Raw genomic sequence first — 20,047 nt, forward strand, 5'->3', positions numbered from 1 at the left:
TTGTTTCCTTTGGGCTAAAAAATAAATCATAAACATTGTACTCATTTGTAGTCTGAAATTTTTGGTAATTCTGGAGTCTAGTTCATTTGTGATTGGTGATCTGATAGGGGCGGATCCAGTCATTTTAAAATGGGGGTTCCCAACCGGCTGAACCCAGGAAAAAGGGGGGGTTCCAACCACTTGTCCCCATTCAAATGCATTGATCGTCCCTAAAAAGGGGGTTCTAACCCCCGGAACACCCCTGTTGTGAACTTACTTATTTATATAACAAACGGGTCCGAGCGGGTAAAATCATACATGGGCTTCACAACAAGTATTTGTCTCATTAAACAATTACCACAACTTTATACTGCAGTTACGTTTATATGCAAAACATGTAAAAATACAATACTTTATTATAATACACAATAAATATACAACACAGTTTATTCACACAGGAATACGCGAATAAATAATGACAAATGAACAACCAACGTTAATGTGTTTGAATTGCCGATCGCGCTATATGTAACAGGGGAAACTACGATCTATAAATAGGGCAAAGTATATATTTAGAATCTGATGAGGAGATCAGTAAAATACTATAGTGTGTAAAATGTATGCTGTTTACCTTTTATAAAATATGTAATAAGTCAAAAACCAATCTTCTTATTCTTCAACGTAACTTCACTCTTCAAAACCATATAAACAATTGCTGGGCGGAAGTTGACGTCAACAATGGGAATGTGAAAGTACGGGAATAAATATAACGTTACGTCGTGTAAATTGTACTTTCACAACACTCCCCCCCCCCCTTTTCAAAAAATCATTTCGCCCTCGAAATTAAAACATTACCTAAATGTACCTTATTTACAGTAAAAAAAATATCAACAATAACGACATGAAAAATACACATTATTCAAAATTTCAAAATTTCAAAATCACCTCTTCTGTAAATGCATATTCATAACAATAAAAACATAGCAATATCAACAAAAAAACATTAAGCAATAATTCATCAACATATATTGTTCAAACATTGTCAAAATTATTTATACAGTTTATCAACAGGTGACTTGTATGGAAAGAACACTACACTTTTTATCTTCTTATTTTCTTTTCCAAGTCTTCTCTTCTTCTGTAGCGACGGTTTGGTTATGTCCTCTCCTGGTTGTCTCTTCATGACAAGAACCTTTGATTTCCAAAATGTGGCTTCCTCCCTAAGTTTCAATACTTCTTTTCTTTGATCTTTTAGTTGTTTCTCAAAATCCTCCATGTTGTCAGTTTGAGTCTCTGCATCTGTGGTAATTGGTGTTTCTGTATTTGAAATAATTTCAACAACTTCTTCTTGTATATCAATGTGGATCCCGGGATAGTTGGTACCAAGATCTTCTGTACCCTGATTACCCCATGTAACATTATATGGCACAGTGTTCTTCTTAAGGTGGTATGGGAGTCTAAAATAAAAATGATAGAATTTGTTCATACTTTGTCAAAATGTAGTATCTATTGATACATGCTCAAACATGTTATAAAAATGATAGGTCACCGTGCATTTTCTCAAGCTACAGGTTGTGACAAAATGACAAATTTAGTATGGATTATACAGGAAAAAGCACCATTTTGTGAATAGAAACTAAACAAAATGATAGAATCGTATAATAAATTAGGAAAAAGGTAGCTTTCAGACAATGCTTTTAGAATATCAAAAGATAAGATAGGGTCCCCGTACGTTTTTTCCGGCTAAAAGACAAAATAGGAAAATTTCAGAAAATGCACTGTTTTAGAGTTACCTCCCCTTAAAATGCCAATTTGAAAATATTAAAAAAACAACCAAAAATAATCTACACTTTTAAAAATTTAATATTTCCAAGTTACATTCTTATAAATTGGTTCTTTTAAACGAAAATTCACATTAAATATTGCATTCCTGCATCAAATTTTGCTAACTTGATAGAAAATATGGACCTTAGATCCTCTGTTTTTTACAATCCAAGATGGCGAAAGACACCCATACCACCTTAAGAAATGTCTTATCTTGAACATTTTGCACATCAGCTGCAAGTTTAGCATGAAGTTTATATTTTGTTACATGGTTCTCCAAACGGTTTAAACTGTTGCATTTAAAATGACAAATGGTACAAAAATAAGGACAATTGTTATATGTAGTGTGGTTAAATTTAACATGCCAGATGGCCTCTTTTAATGATTTCATCTCATCTCCACATTTCCTACAGCTAAAGGTGGCTTGGTCATTTTCATCTTCCATCTGCAATAAACAGAATACAAAACACATGGTAAGTTACTATAAAAAATGTTGAACAGGTAAATCAGCTACATGGACAAAAACTGTTTCTTTACTTTTTTTAACCCAGAATGGAAAAACAGAAGATTCATATGCTCTAAGGTTATCAAAATGGATATTTAGACTTTTTCTTGAATCTCTGATTTGATAAACTACAGGACTAAGTTGTTTAATAACTACAAATGGACCAATCCATGGACTTTAAAGCTTTTTAGAAAATGGTTTCTTCCTAAATACAAGAGATCCAATAAAAAAAGGTTGATTAATTATTCTCGTATCATGGTCTCGTTTTTGCTTTTCTCCAGACTGTTTAAGATTTTCTCGAGCCACATGGTATATATCTTCCACATGAACTCTCAAATCATCAACGTATTCATTTACAGGTTTCTGGGCATTATGGCTGGGTAATGGATATAGTAACTCATTGGGTAGATTCACTTCTCGTCCTAACATTAATTTATTTGGACTGAAACCAGTAGAGGGATGAATAGTACTTCGGTATGCACTCATTAATACTGGAATATAGAAATCCCATTTTCTTTTGTTTTCATCTACATAAGATTTAATCATTTTTTCCTAATATTTGGTTAAATTTTTCAATTAGGCCATTAGATGATGGGTGAAAAGGGGTTGATTTAGTTTTATGGATATCAAGGAGCCTACACAATTCTTGGAATAAATTGCTTTGAAAATTAGTCCCTTGATCAGTATGGATTTCAAGCGGAATTCCGAATCTAGAAACAAACTCATTAACAAGTTTCTCGGCAACGATATGGGAATATTGGTTAGGCAATGGATAGGCTTCCATCCATCTGGTAAACTGATCCCCGATCACTAATGTAAACCGATTGCCAGTTTTGGATTTGGGAAATGGTCCCATGACATCCAACGCTACTCTGTCCATTGGATATCCAACATGATAATTCTATAAAGCTGCATGGTTTTTATTGATTGTTTTACGAAGTTTACAACATGATGGACACTGTTTGATATGTTGCTTTATATCTTCCCTCATTCTGTACCAATCTTCATTGTTGTTTTCTTGATGCCAAAATGAGCAGAAAAAATAGAATCATGGCACAGCGTCAATATTTCAGACCTTAAAATCTCAGGAACCAATAACTGCATTTTTGGTACATCAGTAGGGTAGTTTGGAACTAATCTTTGGTACAATACATCATCCATACTTATTATATTATTCCAGTTAAGCCAATATTTCCTTGTGGCAGGACTAAATCTAGCAACCTGTTCTCTTGTTGTTGGTTCTTTTGACTCCTTCCATGTAAATAAAGGGCCAATATCTTTGTCTTTTCTCTGTAGCTCTTTCATTTCAGAAGCAGTATACTTCTGTAACCAATTGGCAGGTTTTCTTGCTTGTTTAGTACTACTTCGTGTTACTGCATGAATGGATTCATTAGTTCTTCCTATGTCTTTGATATTGTCTACTTTATCATGAAACTGAGTCCAGTCATCTGTTTTGTTTTTGTGTACCGGAAAAAAATCAAAGTCTTTTCTTGACAGTGCATCACCGTTGGTGTGTTTTATTCCAGCTCTATGTTGAATGTCAAAATTGTATTGTGAAAAAACTTCGTGCCATCTGGCTAACTGGCCTTGGGGATCTTTAAAATTGAACAGCCATCTTAGTGAACTGTGATCAGTTCGTAGTAAAAACTTGTTCCCTAGGAGAAAATGTCTAAACTGATGGACAAATGTGATTACTGCCAGAAGTTCTCTCCTCGTGACATTATAACGTTGATGTGCTTTATTTAATTTCTTTGAACCAAAGGCAATAGCTTTTTCTTGTCCATCTTGTACTTGTGACAAAACTGCTCCTATGCCTACATTAGATGCATCTGTATCCAAAATGAATGGTAACTGTGGATTTGGATATGCTAAGACTGGTGTTGACATTAAAGCATTCTTTAGTTGGGTGAAAGCTGCTTCACAATCTTTTGTCCATACAAACTTGACATTTTTTCCTGTGAGCTGAGTCAGCGGTGATGCAATTTAACTAAAATGTAAAATAAAGCGCCTATAGTAGTTGCAAAGACCAAGAAATTGTTGAACTTCTTTGACATTTTCGGGAATCTTCCAACTTGAAATAGATTCTGAAATTTTTGGATTCGGTTTTATTCCATCTTGACCAACAATATGACCCAGATACAGTACTTCTGGTTTCAAAAGGTCACATTTAGAAGGTTTCAATTTCAGTCCAACCTCTCTAAGTCTTTTAAAAAACTTCGTCTAATTGTTTGAAGTGGTCTTCTAAATTGGAGCTGAATATAATGATGTCATCTAAATATATTAAAAGTATTTTCCATTGAAGTCCAGTAAATACTAGTTCCATGCATCTTTGAAAAGTACTCGGAGCATTACATAAACCAAAAGGCATCTTGGTGTATTCAAACAGCCCATATTTTGTTGTGAATGCTGTTTTCTCGCGGTCTTTTTCATTCAGCTCTATCTGCAAATATCCACTTTGGAGGTCAAAACAGGAAAAAATCTTTGCAGATGATAGACAGTCAAGGCACATATCGATTCTTGGCAATGGGTACGCGTCCTTTATGGTCAAATCATTTACTTTCCTATAGTCAACACACCACCTGATAGAACCATCCTTCTTTCAGACTAAAACCACAGGTGATGACCAGGCAGATGAAGATGGTCTAACGACTCCAGTTTCTATTTGGTCTCTTAAATATTTTTCTTCCTCTTTTTCGAAAGCTTGTGGTGTCCTTCGTAAAGGTTGGCGGACTGGTGCTGCAAGTGCTGTGTCTATTCTGTGTTTTAGCACTGAACAAGATCCAAGTTCTGTTTTCGATTAGGCGAAGGCATCTTTGTGTTTTACGAGAACGTCTGCTAGTGTTTTCTTTGCAGTGTTGCTTTTGATGTTTTTACAACTGTTCTGAAATAATTCTCTTAAATATTCTGGGACTTCTGGACAAAATTCATCTAGTTTATTTTCCCTTGATGACGTAAACACGTTTTTAGCTGTGTCATGTGTTTTTACTGGATCATGTAACCTACAAATTTTTGGTATTTTCGTCATTTTGACATCTGTAACATCAACAAATTCTGTCACTTCATCCACAGCTTCCAGAGTTCCTATTAAAGTACCTTCTTTAATTTTCAATGGACTATTTTCCAAATTTATGAATCGCACTGGTAAAGACGATATTTGTGTAGAAACCAATCCTTTCCCAGCAAGAATTTTGCGATTGTCGTAAATTACTGGTTCAAATAAGGCAAAATTACTTTTAAATATCTCTGTATCTGGTACTGGTATTTGTATAATCATCTCCGATTGAGATTTTATGGAAATCCTCTTATCAAGAACAATTCTTTTAATACTTTATTTTCTCTTCTCTTTACTTCACATGGATACCAAATGTCTTTTATTTGAAATCCACGTTATGTATTTAACGTGATGTCCAATTCATCAATAATATCACAACCAAGAAGCAAATCGTCATTCAAAGGTGCTACGTATACTGGCCAAGTAAAACGCAGTGGCCCTAAACTCATTTCTATCTCTGTAATACCAGTTGCTGACATCTTTTTCCCCTCTTCAGCTACTAACAATCCAAGCGTTGCTGTCTTCAACTTAAGATGATAATCTTTTGCAAGGTTCCTATAAACCTTTTCACTGAGCACAGTGACCTCAGCACCTGTGTCAATTACTGCTTTTTACTCATAATCATTTATTCTAACAGACGTTTGAATAACTGCTGATTCAACTCTGTTAATACATACACTATTTTCTCCATCAACACTATCACCAGAAGATTCGTTGTCTTCAAAGTATTTCTCTGGTAGAATTCCCGAAGTTAAAGCACTAGTTTTCTTATTCATATCATCTCTATACTGATTCACAGCATCAACTCTGGACAAAACTGGTTTTTCAATATGTTCATTCTTGCTACATTGGTCTGATTCTTACTGATAATTTTAACATCACTGCTTGAAGGGCCTAAACCTTCAGTAGTTAGATGTTTCTCAGAAGAGTTTTTCTCTGAGGTTACAAATTTTCCTTTTAAACATTCAATTTCCTTCTTTTCTCCATAATTTCTTCATTACTCTTTGGAGCTATGGCTTGGCCTACATGTACAGCCCTTTCTAGTTTAAAGGATCGAAAGGTGTTTTGACTGGTGCATATGCATCTCTTTGTTGGTTGTCTCCATAATGGCTATTTCTCTTTGGTTCCCATTTATCTTGTTTTGATGGACAATTACGTCTATGATGACCAATACCATTGCATTTATAACACCTATTGTTATTACTCTCCGTTTTCTATGCGTAATTAGACTGCTGGTAATTATTACTGTTAGTACTTGGCAAACTAGGCAATTTTTTATTTAAATTAGCCATCCCCTCAATAATAGAATCTTTGAGTTCTCTGCCAAACTGGTTAAGTCTTTCTTCAGTTACGTATTGTTTTTGGTGTAACCTTCTGATATCATTTTCTTCACACTGGCTAACGAACTGTACTTCTCGTATTGAAGATTTACGGTTTTTACCACTCCTAGATCTACAGCTTTCATGCCACATGACCATATTCAAAGCTTCATCAATAGATTTTGGCTGCTTGCTTATAACATCATACTTTATATTTTCATCATTAACACCATAAAGGAAATGTTCAACAGTCAATTCTTCGAATAGCTGAGTCCCTTTAATTTCTGGGTAAGCTTTACTTATCAGGTTTACAACTCTATAAGCAAATTCCTGTAGGCTTTCTTTGTTCTGCTTATTAAGATCTTGAAGTGCTGCTCTGTGTGTTGATGGTAAAATATTGTCACCGAACCTCTTCTTCAACTCAACAAACAAACTAAAAATATCTGTCTGTACTTCATGTGGGAGCCTTGAAGCAAAGTTTAAAGCTTCATTTTGCAAACATAATAGCAGCTGTGTTGCTTGCTTCTGATTGTCCCAATCGTAGCTTTTTGAAATGATCTGGAATTGACACCAAAATGATTCCCATTCAGTTTTGCCATTATAAAAAGGAAGTCTATGTTGTGGTTCATTTGATGACGTACGACTCATATTTGATACCTTGGAATATGCATTTTCTTGACAACGAGGTCTATCATATATCGAGTACATATTATCAGCAGTTGCTCTTGGATATTCTGTTCCTCTAACTGGTTGTATAGTTTCTGACGGAACATATGTCTGAGGTTCAGCATAATTACTTTTGGTATGTGTATAATCAGGCATATTTCTTAGTAATTCTGAATGTCTTGTGGAAGTCTCTGGGTACCCCATAAATCTTTCATGATGCGTACTATCAGAATTTTGAGATGACGACTATCTATGATCAGGATAAGTATCAACATACTGATATCTTCCCACTTCAGAATCGTCCATTCTCTGCTGTTCATGTCTATTCATTTCACACCTCTCCCTTTCAACAGAACTGTGAGTGCTTTGATGTTCTTTATTGCTTTGACCATATGTTCTGTTCAATTCCCGTCGTTCAGAGTGATCAGTACTCCAAGTACTTGGATTTTCCCTCATATCCGAGTGATCAGTATTCCATGCACTTTGATATGCATCTCTGTTATCTGAGTGACCAGTACTCCAAGTTCTTTGATACGTTTATCTATTTTCAGATGGAACAGTATTCTCTGTACTTTGATTGTTTGGTCGCCTATTGTCAGTATGTAAGGTACTTTGATGAGCCTCTCTGTTCATTACCCATCTAGGAATTGTATCCCCTTGTCTCATTGTGGTTATTTCTTCTTGATTATAACTATCATTATGTCTTGGTATGGTACTTTCATCAGTGGAAATTGATGTATTACCTCCAGAAACACGGGTCATTGTTTCAACTTCATTTGTTGCTGAACTTTGTGGTACGTTTTCTCGATTTTTATTCAATATGTGTGAATCCGATACTGAACCTAAACAACTTCTTGGTACATATAAATTTCTAGTTCTTTGAACCGTAGGTAACTGACGACTTCTGAGCATCATATTCTTATTCAAATGTAAACCATTGCACGAACTTCGAAATTATATATCTAAACACGATACTTAAATCACGGTTTACTAACTATTATTCGTGACTGAAAAATTTCAAACCTAAAAGCTAATACAACCTTGAAAGGATTTGAAATATTTATTGAAATACCGAAAACGATCATATACAAAAAAACACACCTTCAAAACCAATAGCTAAATCAGCTATAAAAAGTCTAGAAGTAATGCTAGCCCTACAGTTAAATTTCAAAACCAAAAGCTAAATACGCTTTGAAAAGTTTTGAAACCCTTACAAATCAGCGGAACACGATATTTCAAAACCAAAAGCAAAATACACTTTGAAAAGTTTTGAAATTTAAATAACACGAATACGATATTTCAAAACCATAAGCAAAATACGATTTGAAAAGTTTTGAAATCAAAATAACGCGAAGTAAAGGGGAAAGGGTCAAAACCAAAAGCCAATGAATGCTTTGAAAAGTTTTGATACGCGGGAAACGCAGGACAAAAGGACAAATTTCATAGACCAAAGCAAAATATGCCCTACAAAGTCTAGAAATTTAGGATCACGTGAACTTAAAACCAAAAGCTAAAACAGCTTTAAAAAGTTTTAAATTCGGTAAAATATCACGACCAGTTTCCGAACGAAGAAAACAAAACCAAAAGCTAAAAACTGCTTTGAAAAGTTTTGCAATCTTTAAATAACACGAATTTTAAATCAATCCCACGGCTGTCACCAGTTGTTGTGAAATAACTTATTTATATAACAAACGGGTCCGAGCGGGTAAAATCATACATGCGCTTCACAACAAGTATTTGTCTCATTAAACAATTACCACAACTTTATACGGCAGTTACGTTTATATGCAAACAACATGTAGAAATACAATACTTTATTATAATACACAATAAATATACAACACAGTTTATTCACACAGGAATACGCGAATAAATAATGACAAATGAACAACCAACGTTAATGTGTTTGAATTGCCGATCGCGCTATATGTAACAGGGGAAACTACGATCTATAAATAGGGCAAAGTATATATTTAGAATCTGATGCGGAGATCAGTAAAATACTATAGTGTGTAAAATGTATGCTGTTTACCTTTTATAAAATATGTAATAAGTCAAAAACCAATCTTCTTATTCTTCAACGTAACTTCACTCTTCAAAACCATATAAACAATTGCTGGGCGGAAGTTGACGTCAGCAATGGGAATGTGAAAGTACGGGAATAAATATAACGTTACGTCGTGTAAATTGTACTTTCACAACAACCCCCTGGATCTGCCACTGGAGAGAGATAACTTTTCATATCAGTTTTCTTTTCTTTGCATTAAGTTTTTAGACAGGGCATGTATTCTTTCTGCCACTCCTAATTTTCTTTTCTTTTGGAAAACACAAAATATAAGAATTTTGTAAAATAATAATAAGAGCACTGGCTAGTTTTTACGGAAGCCGATAAGGGCCATTCAAAAAAAAAATCATGTCGTAATTACGACATAGCATGTCGTAATTTCGACATAACATGTCGTTATTACGATGTCGCTATGTCGTAATTTCGACATATCATGTCGTAATAACGACATCACTAAGTCGTTATAACGACATCGCTATGCCGTAATAACGACATCGCTATATATAAAAGAATATGTATTATGATTGCCAAGAGACTAAATGACACAGATATTAACAACTATACGTCATCATAATGCCCCCAATAATTAGAACAGCCCCCGCATAGTCAGCTATAAAAGAGGGAGGAAAGATACCAGAGGGAGAGTCCCCGAAATGCTGTGTGGCAGACAATGTTATAATTCAATTATTAGCTCCCTTGGTAAAACTCCAAATTTCATATTTAATGCATTTTATTGTTAAATAATTTACATGAAGCTAATAAGTATATATGTGTTAATTGCATAGCTTTTGCTATTTGAATTCATTGGTTAAAGATATTATTTATATTGTAAAGTTTAATATTTGCATCGTCGCAAAATCTTTGGATACCTTCTATGAATACCTTCAGTGAGAAACTTATATATTTTATTAAAATACAATTGAGGTTAATTCAATTAATTAATTAATTGAGGGCGCAAGTTCCACAGCAGGAAAGTCGCCTCCCAAAACATCAATAATAATTGAGGTTAATAATTTTTCGATTGTCAAATGGCTGTACAGACAAATTAGGTAGATAATACTATGAGAATATGCGAGCTTATCTTGCCAGCTAAGCATCCCATCTCCCTCTAAATAAGCGCATACTACATGGCTTCTTGTAATATGGATAATTAAAGTATAAATTGCTCAAATGCTACTTTCAAATGTTGGGCACGATATTCCTACAACACGTTACACTTAAAATGCGACGTCGAAGAGGGTTTGACTTCGATTAATTTTTGCAAGTTTTATTCGGTTTTTTATATTGTTGGTTGATTCTGGTTCTGTTCGATTTGTGATGTCATTTTATAAAAAAAATACCTCGAGTTGTGGAAATCGATATAATAATGTTTACCCTTTAAGTTATTTCAACTTAAAATGCAGTACTGTCGCAAGTAATGTAGGAAGGAAAGATGGGACGGAAGTACATGTATACAGTTTTCATATTTTTTTTATCATAGGATGTTTTACTTTCAAGTTGCATATCATCTGTCATTGTAAAATTTCTATATCTTAATTCATCCCCAATACAAATATATCTGACACTCTGCAAGTAAATCGAACATTTTTACCCTTGGTTAAATTTGAATAGAATTGTATTTTCCCTGACACATAAGTTGTCGAAATACACCCCTTCAATTACTTGAACCTTGGCTTGAGAATTTTTTCCCAAGTCATCTTCAGATACATACATTTTAAAATATAGTAATCTACTCCTGGGTCGTCCGCGAAAACGGCAAACAAAAATATAATCCCGTTTTTTTTTAATTCGATGAAACGGTTTTCGTTGCTGTTTGGGATTCGTCTTTCAATTACCTCCATTTCATGCACAAGTTTATATTGACGAAAAGTTCTGGCTTCGCTAGTACAGGAATTACTTTCATCACGAAATAGCAGGACAAATCGCGAAGTAAAACATTCCGTGAACTGGTATTAAGTGTTTTGATATTGGTGATTGCACCTAACTGACGACTTTAAATGATCTATTTCGGAGTACTTCCGTGACATAAATTTCAATTTATTTTACAAAATGGGATTTTCCCCCCATTTCCAAATTCTTTTAAATAAATCGTTAAAAGCTATACAATTAATAAAAATTGCAAAATTTAACCTGTGTCGAACCTATTTCCCCGGGCGGAGTCTTTAGCCACATGCACTATTTTTTTTTCCGGCAGCAATCATTACCATCTTTCTCCAAATTTCATAACACGATTTGTTTTAATTATCATAAACATTTAATTGAAACTTTAGCACATTTAACGTCGGAAATTAGCGTCTTTAGGATTTTAGACGTTTTCAGACATTTGGAAAAATTGGCTACCGTCTTGTAATGTATGGAAGCATTTTATTCCTTTAAGACCCAAATATGTAGTTAATAAGGAAAGAATCTTGGCATTTCTTACTCTTCGTTTATCAAACTTTTGTTTTGATCAATAATAAAAAAAGAAACGCCTTATAACTGCTTTGAAAAATGAAATATCAACTTGGACAAAATGGCTACCGTTTGAAAAACGACTGTGTAGAGAAGATTTTATTGAATCAGCAATATTTGAACTCACATGAGGCAAATATTTGTATTTTTTTTAGATATTATTATTGTCTTACTATTTTTATTAATTTTCTACTATAATATGCAGTCGAGTCAAGTGAAATTTGGTAAAATAACGGCTTTAACGCCACAAAGAACCGACATATGTCGTTGTTCCTGTCAAGAATCAAGAAGATCAGAGAATAAGAAATAGGATCACTATACATAGGAGTTAAAAAAGTTTTTCATAAATGTAACGTTGGATGGGGACATCCGTTTTTTTCACATAGCTTTCTTTTTTTAATCCTCAAATATACTAAATATTACTTAGGAGATGATCAAGAGCTGTAAAAACATAATTCAAAACATATATTGAATTTGTTTTAATATTGGTTCGTGTTTTCTAACATTTTTATTTTGTTTTGCGGATGAAATTTCGAAGATTCTGTTTTAAATCCTAGGGTTTGTAGGAACATCGCGCGTGCCCTACGTTTGAAAGTAGAAATAGAGCTATCAATACTTCAATACACCTTATACCAAGAAGCCATGTAGTTTGTGCTTATTTAAAGGGAGATGGAAAGCTTGGCTTGACTAGGTTGTACAATCTCAGTCTAATAAATCCATATTTCATTCTTCCAACATGTGTGACTGCATAGCTATTCTACGACCGGTAACTTGTTAATCTAACCAACTTTGTTTGTTTTTATCTTTATTATATTCACAATTCTTATTTACATATCACAGTTTGAATTACACATACATGAAAACAATGTAGATAATTATTGTCCTTTCTCTGAAATGCTAAATATTCTAATATAACATGACTTTTTGTACAATCTATATATTTCCTTATTTTATTTCACCCTGAAATGACTTTCTGAAAATGAACTTTTATACTTTAATCTTGATTTCCTTTTTTTTTTTTTTTTTTTTTTTTTTTAACTAGACGTTTTTAATAAAATAATAAAAACTACAGTTAAACTATCGCAAGGAGAGAAAAAATGCGAAATGTTTAAATACTCAAATGATCTATTTTAATTAATGTTGGTTGTTTAATCAAAAACGGTTGGTTTCCAGACCAGAATTATGATACATCACAAAAATTATTTTAGAATTATTTTAAGTATTCAACATGTATTGTCCCCCTCCCTTAAACAGTTTATTCACCAAAACACCACAAACAAAGTTTATGTACTTCTGTGTATCTTTCAATTCTTGGAATACCACGAACATGACACTTTAATTCATCATCGTCCGATTTTCTAATGTCTCTAAATCTGTAGACGTAAGACATGTCAGACATTGCGGTTTCATACTCCGTTTTATCAGTCTCTAAATTTACATGACGAGCTTCGCCACGTTTTCCTATAGTACACATAACTACCGTGTCTCTCTTGTTTAGTTTCCCTATAATACAACTTCCCTCTGATCGTTGGCTGTACACAACTTTTTGAAAATGACTATCTATACACGGACTCTTCCCTGTAATTATTAATTTCGGAGCGATAGTTTTTATTTTGTCTATTTGTCTATTTTCTTTATCCATAACATCAGTGTGTAAATTTCGTTGAGTTCGCGACCCTTGACACACTATACTTCCCGTTAATACATTGTCCTTTAAATTGATTGTTTTGTCCAGCGATACACAAACCGGCTGAACAACTTTCACTACAGGTGTAATGTTTACCTTTTCTGCTGGGGCTACTGATGGGAGATCTATCGTTCCATCGTGTAGTATATCATCACCCGATTCCATTTCTATTTCCGAATTATCGATATTAATGTTAAGTGTCTTATTAACGTCGTCTTCTGTATTGTTTATTCTTTCTTTCAATGTTTTCATTCTTTTATTGTCTCTGTCTCTGTTAGATTTGGACTTATGCTTTATTCCTCTATTGACATGTATTGCATCACCCCTTGTCCAAACCAATGATATTCTCATTTTGTCACCAAGGTAATTGGAATTCCATGTAAATTTTTCATAATCATCTATAACACTGTTTATTAACGCAACTAAAGGCTTTGGTAATTTTTCCATAATGATTTCCCTTTAAAGTACCTCAACGTTTCACAGCAAAAAGTAAAGTTCACAAAACAACAAATACGCACAGTATAATTCTCAAAAATGTCAGTATTTCAACTTACATTACTGTTAGATAGTCACATTTACTTATTCCGGCTGGTTAAATCCAAATCCACTAGAAATAGTAACCCAATAACAGGAGCAGAAAATTACACGTCTATATTCGTTTAAGGTGCACTCGACTTTTTTTCAAAATATATCCCGTGAGGAGGAGTCGAACCACCGACCTAGAGATTACTAGATTCTATTCCACTACAGTCTCCCGCTCTACCAACTGAGCTATCACGGGGCGGTTAAGAAATGCATCGGCCGGGAAATCTTACCAACTTTGTCTGAATGTACAGCCCTAACACTATGGATCACAACAAATGGAAGTTTTTAACGACCTTGACTGGCTATACAGCCCTTGGACGGTCTAAATTGGTATATATAACATATACGTTTCTCACTGAAGGTATCCAAAGATTTTGCGACGATGCAAATATGTAACTTTACAATATAAATAAATATCTTTAACCAATGAATTCAAGTAGCAAGAGCTATGCAATTAACAAATATATACTTATTAAGCTTCATGTAAATTTTTTAATAATAGAATACATTAAATATGAAATTTGGAGTTTTACCAAGGGAGCTGATAATTGAATAATAACACTGTCTGCCACACAGGGACTCTCCCTCTGGTAGCTTTCTTCCCTCTTTTATAGCTGACCATGCGGGGGCTTTTATAATTATCGGGGACATTATGATGACGTATAATTGTTAATTTCTTTGTCATTTAGTATCTTGCCAATCATAATACATATTCTTTTAAATATAGCGATGTCGTTATTACGACATAGCTATGTCGTTAAAACGACATAGTGATGTCGAAATTACGACATAGCGATGTCGTTATAACGACATGTTATGTCGAAATTACGACAAAGAGATGTCGTAATAACGACATGTTATGTCGAAATTACGACATGCTATGTCGTAATAACGACATAAAATATTTTTTTTGAATGGCCCTTATCGGCTTCCGTAAGTTTTATTATTACATTGAATTCCATTTCAACAGTAAAAAACTTTCATTCTGTAAATATCAACATGTTATTTAGAAAAAGGTTATTTCGTATGATTCAGATTGGAAATAACTGATATAAAACACATATATCAATAATATTAATATTAAAATGGAGTCTAATATATGTCATTTAGTCTCTGGTGGAGAGTTGTCACATTGCTAATCGTACCGCACCTTCCTATTTTAATATATTTTATAAGTTATCTCCACGATCATATTGGTTAATGTCACAAACATAGGATATTCTACAGGTTTTTACTCTTTGCTGAATGTTGAATGATTGCAAACAAAGCATAAGTTTAAATATGAAAGAAAGTTGGGTATACATCTGTGAGACAACAACCCAACAACACCGTATGTCTACAACAATAAAAAGGGGATACTTATAGGTCAACATACTGGTTTCACTAATAAATAAGAGTCTATATCTATATGACTTTTTGTCCTTAACATGCATGACATATTTGCCTTAGTGCTTAGTAGATGTTATGCATTCTTGACATTAATCTATTAACTTTTGTATATTATATTTTGTTGTTTGTTTTGGTTATTTATTTATTTATTTATTTATTTATTTATTTTTTTTTTTTGGGGGGGGGGGGGGGTGATTTCTTGTATTTTCTTTTTCATTCTCAAAAACTCCAATAGACCAATTTCTATTTTCCAAAGGGTTCATTCTATCTGAAATGATTTTTTTCATCTTAGTACCAAATTGTAAAAGAGTTTCCTGCTTATTCAAAAACAAATAGGAGAAGAGAATTTAGATTAAAATAATGAATCATACTTAGTCTAGCTTAGTCTAAGTTTAAAACACTTGTAAATTAAGAGCATAGTAGATATATACAAAGCAAATGTAAATTTTGATGATGATGACCAAATGCATGTTCTTTTAATATATATCTCTATCTTCTTATCTTAGCTTAGCTTTTTATACATATGTGTATGAGTACTACATGTATAGTATATATGCTTATCTGTTATATATCTGTATATCAGCACCTGTTATATCTCATAGCTCTATATAGAAAGGTCTGGATGGGGTTTTTGTAATGGAAAATAACAGGCAAAATTTACAGAAAAATCAACCATAACGATTAAGAAAAGAGAAAAACGTGGCATAAGATTAAGAAAACAGAATAACGGGTGGCTAAGATATAAAGAATACAGAATTATCATTAAATGGGCCAAAACATGTGATGAATAGAGAATAAATACATATTAGAAACGTCGCACGATACTGGTGTCACCTAACGTTACAAACTCAAAGACGTAAGACAAAATAAAAACGTTGGAATGCACGTTGTTCAGATGGCTTTTTACAATAAATTTTAAAGGATTGATTTTTTTCCTAAGAAGGATTTTTTTTCTTAGATAAAATATGTTTAGCTTTAGCTTTATTAACAAATCAAAAATAAAAAAGTAACTTGAATTGAAACCATCTAATTATATACATTTTAATTATAAGGGCAATCGCTTTCTTTTTATGGGATAATCATGCATTCATTTTTGCACTCCAGAATGTCAAGGCAAAAGGACTATGGCATATCTAGCATGGCAGTTCTGCACAAATATATGCAAGGGAATTATATATAGCGGGAACAATTATTACAGCTGGTTTTTTTCTATTAATTTGTATTATAGCGGATCTGACTATCATAGTCCGGAAAACACTTCAGATCCGCGAGGAAATCTTTCTCCCCGACCCTTCTTTGTGAATCGGTACAGCTTCAAAATAAAACATTAATTTTAAAGTTTCCTTATTAAGCAACAAAATAAAATAGCCGTATTCCAAATCGTCTGTGAAAACCGCAAGCATGACAACTAGACGGAACGTTAGAAGCATTTTTTATTAAATAACGTCAAAATCGTATGTGGGGACATTGTATCGGACATTTTAGTTTTATTTGATATCTCGTATATTAGATTTAATTTATGGGAATTTAATATCAAAATAGAGATAAATATTTGTACTTTTATCTATTATAAAGTTTTTTATGTAGCACTGTATGAAATAAACATCATGAAAAAACAGAAAACGTTACCTTACGTTTAATATTGTTCGAAGGGGACAAAATGTCGGACATTGCTAATCAACTCGAGTAAAAAGAATTTGTTTTTAAAATTCCTGTTTATTGCATGAGGCGAAAGTGTGATCTTTGTACAAAATATAAGTATAAGAATTATTTACTTTCGATATGGGGATTGCTCTGGAATTCTCTTTTTTGGGACAATTTAAAAAAAATTACGGCAACCTTTCGTGCATAGGACACATAATTTGTATCATCTTGATCCCTTTTTCTTATATTTCCGTCTTTTCGAGAGATAAAAATCGACATTACGTCATCGCCCACTGATAAATTGCTTGTTCTAACAAACTTTTATATCGTTTGGAAAAAAAAATCACATGTTTCTTACGGTATTCAGAATTTCACAAAACTAAAAGTGTAACGCGGGACAAGGAAATCATGTTGCAAAATAAAGGTTTTATTGAGTTTTGATTAATGAATAGGTCTGTTACATATACAAAATTGCAATTATCTGAAAGAAGAGTTTAAAAGCTTTAAAATGATATACAACACTTTATAATATCATTGTTTTTGTTTAAAAATTAGCAAGATGAATGTGTCTTGTCCGTTATTTCACCAAAGTAACACCAGTAGCGTGCGACGTTTCATAAAAAATTAAACATTACAGAATTAAAGGATTTACCATCCAGACCCAAATATAGTGTAGCTGCTTAGCTTATTATATTATGTATATTGTTTTTTTCTAGATTCACCATTTGAAAATATGCTAGTATGGCTTTACACTGCTTTATATCTGTATTTTTACCTAAATACACTCAGTATTGTATATTTATTCTGGAACACCAATTCATATTTGTTATAATTGTTAGCTGATATCACAAGACAAGATATAGACACTTTTTTCTGACATAATGATATGTTGTTTCTAAAATAATATTTTTTTAATTCATAAACTAAAACTATAAGCTAATAATATGTTTTGCCTATACTTTCATAAATTGCAATTGCTAGCAGCGCAATATAGACAATACCCGTGCATTGACCTGATAAAACAATATAAGGATTAGGCTTTGTAACAAGAAAAACAACAATGCTCTAAAAAAAAAAAAGGTCCACATCCTTGTATCTGTTCTATGCCAAGTCAATATAACTATTGTTGGCTTTACACTGCAATCTGAAACAATTGTATACCTTTATAATATTATGTTAAGCTCACATGAAAGGCCAAGTCTGGTTTTCTTTAAATTCACCTGGCATCAGTCGTCTGTCATTGTATGTTAATTTTATAAATATATTTTCCTCTATAACTATTAGATCAGATTTAATCAAACTTGACCACAATCGGATATCTTGTTAAAAATGGCAGATCCCAATGTTATGCCTAATTATATATCCCTCCAATGGATCCTTTGTAAAACATGATCCGTAATGATTTATTGGAATTTGAGATCACAGATGTTAAATGCATGCACTGTGATTCATATAAAAAGTAGCCGTCATTATTATGTCCAATGAAAAACAGTTAAATTACTAAAACCTTGCAAAAATTGTGGTATATTTATTGACAAAGAATTAGAGTGCATATCATGCGTAACATGGGGATCTGCCATTTTTGGCTGAATATACTATTTGTATAAAGCTTTATATTTGAGAAGGTATCAATGGTCAGCAAAGCCTGCGTTACATTTCAGCGTTTACAGTATTGTTATACTGGTTACACAGTTTATACAGTTTTGCACTTTTAAATTTGAAGACCGAATTGCAAGCCAAAATTCAGACGTAGACAAATATTTTATTTAGTTCACCCCGTGGTTATGTCTTATACATTCTTGGTGTTTTACGGTATTTTTGATTGAGCAACATATAAAGCTTTAATATAAACCAAAAAGTATCTATTTTTTAGCTCACCTGGCCCGAAGTGCAAGTGAGCTTTTCTCATCCCTTGGCGTTCGTCGTCGTCGTCGGCGTAAACGTTTTACATTTTGAACTTCTTCTAGAGAACAACTGAATGGAATGAAACCAAACATGGCATGAATATTCCTTATGAGGTGTTGATCAAGTGTTATTACTTTGCAGCCAATCCATCATCCAAGATGGCAGCCAGCGGGGGACTTAGTTTAACATGGGACCCTATAGGAAATGCATACACATGACTTCTTTAAGAGAACCACTGAATGGAATGAAACCAAACATAGTATGAATGTTCCTTATGAGGTGCTGACCAAGTGTTGTTACATTGTAGCCGATCCATCATCCAAGATGGCCGGCAGCGGGGAACTTTCAAATTGTTTTGCATAGGACCCAATGGGAAATGCATCCAAATGACTTCATTTAGAGAACCACTGAATGGAATGCAACCAAACATAGCATGAATGTTCCTAATATGAGGTGCTCACCATGTGTGGTTACTTTGTAGCTGATCCATCATCCAAGATGGCCGCCAGCGGGGGACTTAGTTTAACATAGGACCTAATGGGAAATGCATACAAAAGTCTTCTTCTAGAGAACCACTGAATTGAATGAAACCAAACATAGCATGAATGCTCCTTTCCTAATCAGGTGCTGGCAAAGAGTTGTTAATTTGTAGCCAAATTTTATCTTTTTTTATATGATTTCAAAAACCCAAGTAGAGTTAGGTGAGCGATACAGACTCTTGAGAGCCTCTAGTTTTGTTTGATTTTATGATTTTTTTTATAGAAAACAGAAAGGACAATTTTACTATTATCTCCAATCCAAAAAAAACCTTAAAATACAAAACGACCAGATTCTATTTTTTCCTTCATCATGTTCATAGCAAAACAAACCCACAATTTGATAGTATACACATGGAAAAAAGTATTGCAACACCAAATTGAAATTGAAATTTAAAAAACACTGTTTATTTTTGTGTGATATAATTTAGTAAAATAGA

At 33.2% G+C, this 20,047-nt stretch overlaps 2 protein-coding genes and 1 non-coding gene across 3 annotated transcripts in view; all 3 read right to left on the minus strand.

The window, feature by feature from the left end:
- Positions 1–20,047, minus strand: part of LOC134694929 (uncharacterized) — a 109,776-nt gene that overhangs the window by 33,846 nt on the left and 55,883 nt on the right. The gene's annotated exons all lie outside the window — the stretch shown is intronic.
- Positions 1,028–2,251, minus strand: LOC134695261 (uncharacterized). Its single transcript, XM_063556479.1, has 2 exons — positions 2,000–2,251; positions 1,028–1,417 (listed from the first exon to the last, which is right to left on the minus strand). The coding sequence occupies exons 1-2, from the start codon at positions 2,246–2,248 to the stop codon at positions 1,028–1,030; spliced, it is 639 nt and encodes a 212-aa protein (XP_063412549.1). The 5' UTR covers positions 2,249–2,251.
- Positions 14,240–14,329, minus strand: Trnay-gua (transfer RNA tyrosine (anticodon GUA)). The gene is given in 2 exon segments: positions 14,240–14,275; positions 14,293–14,329. It is a non-coding gene; the product is annotated as a tRNA-Tyr (tRNA).

Source organism: Mytilus trossulus, chromosome 13, assembly GCF_036588685.1.
Source record: "Mytilus trossulus isolate FHL-02 chromosome 13, PNRI_Mtr1.1.1.hap1, whole genome shotgun sequence".
Lineage (NCBI taxonomy): Eukaryota > Metazoa > Mollusca > Bivalvia > Mytilida > Mytilidae > Mytilus > Mytilus trossulus.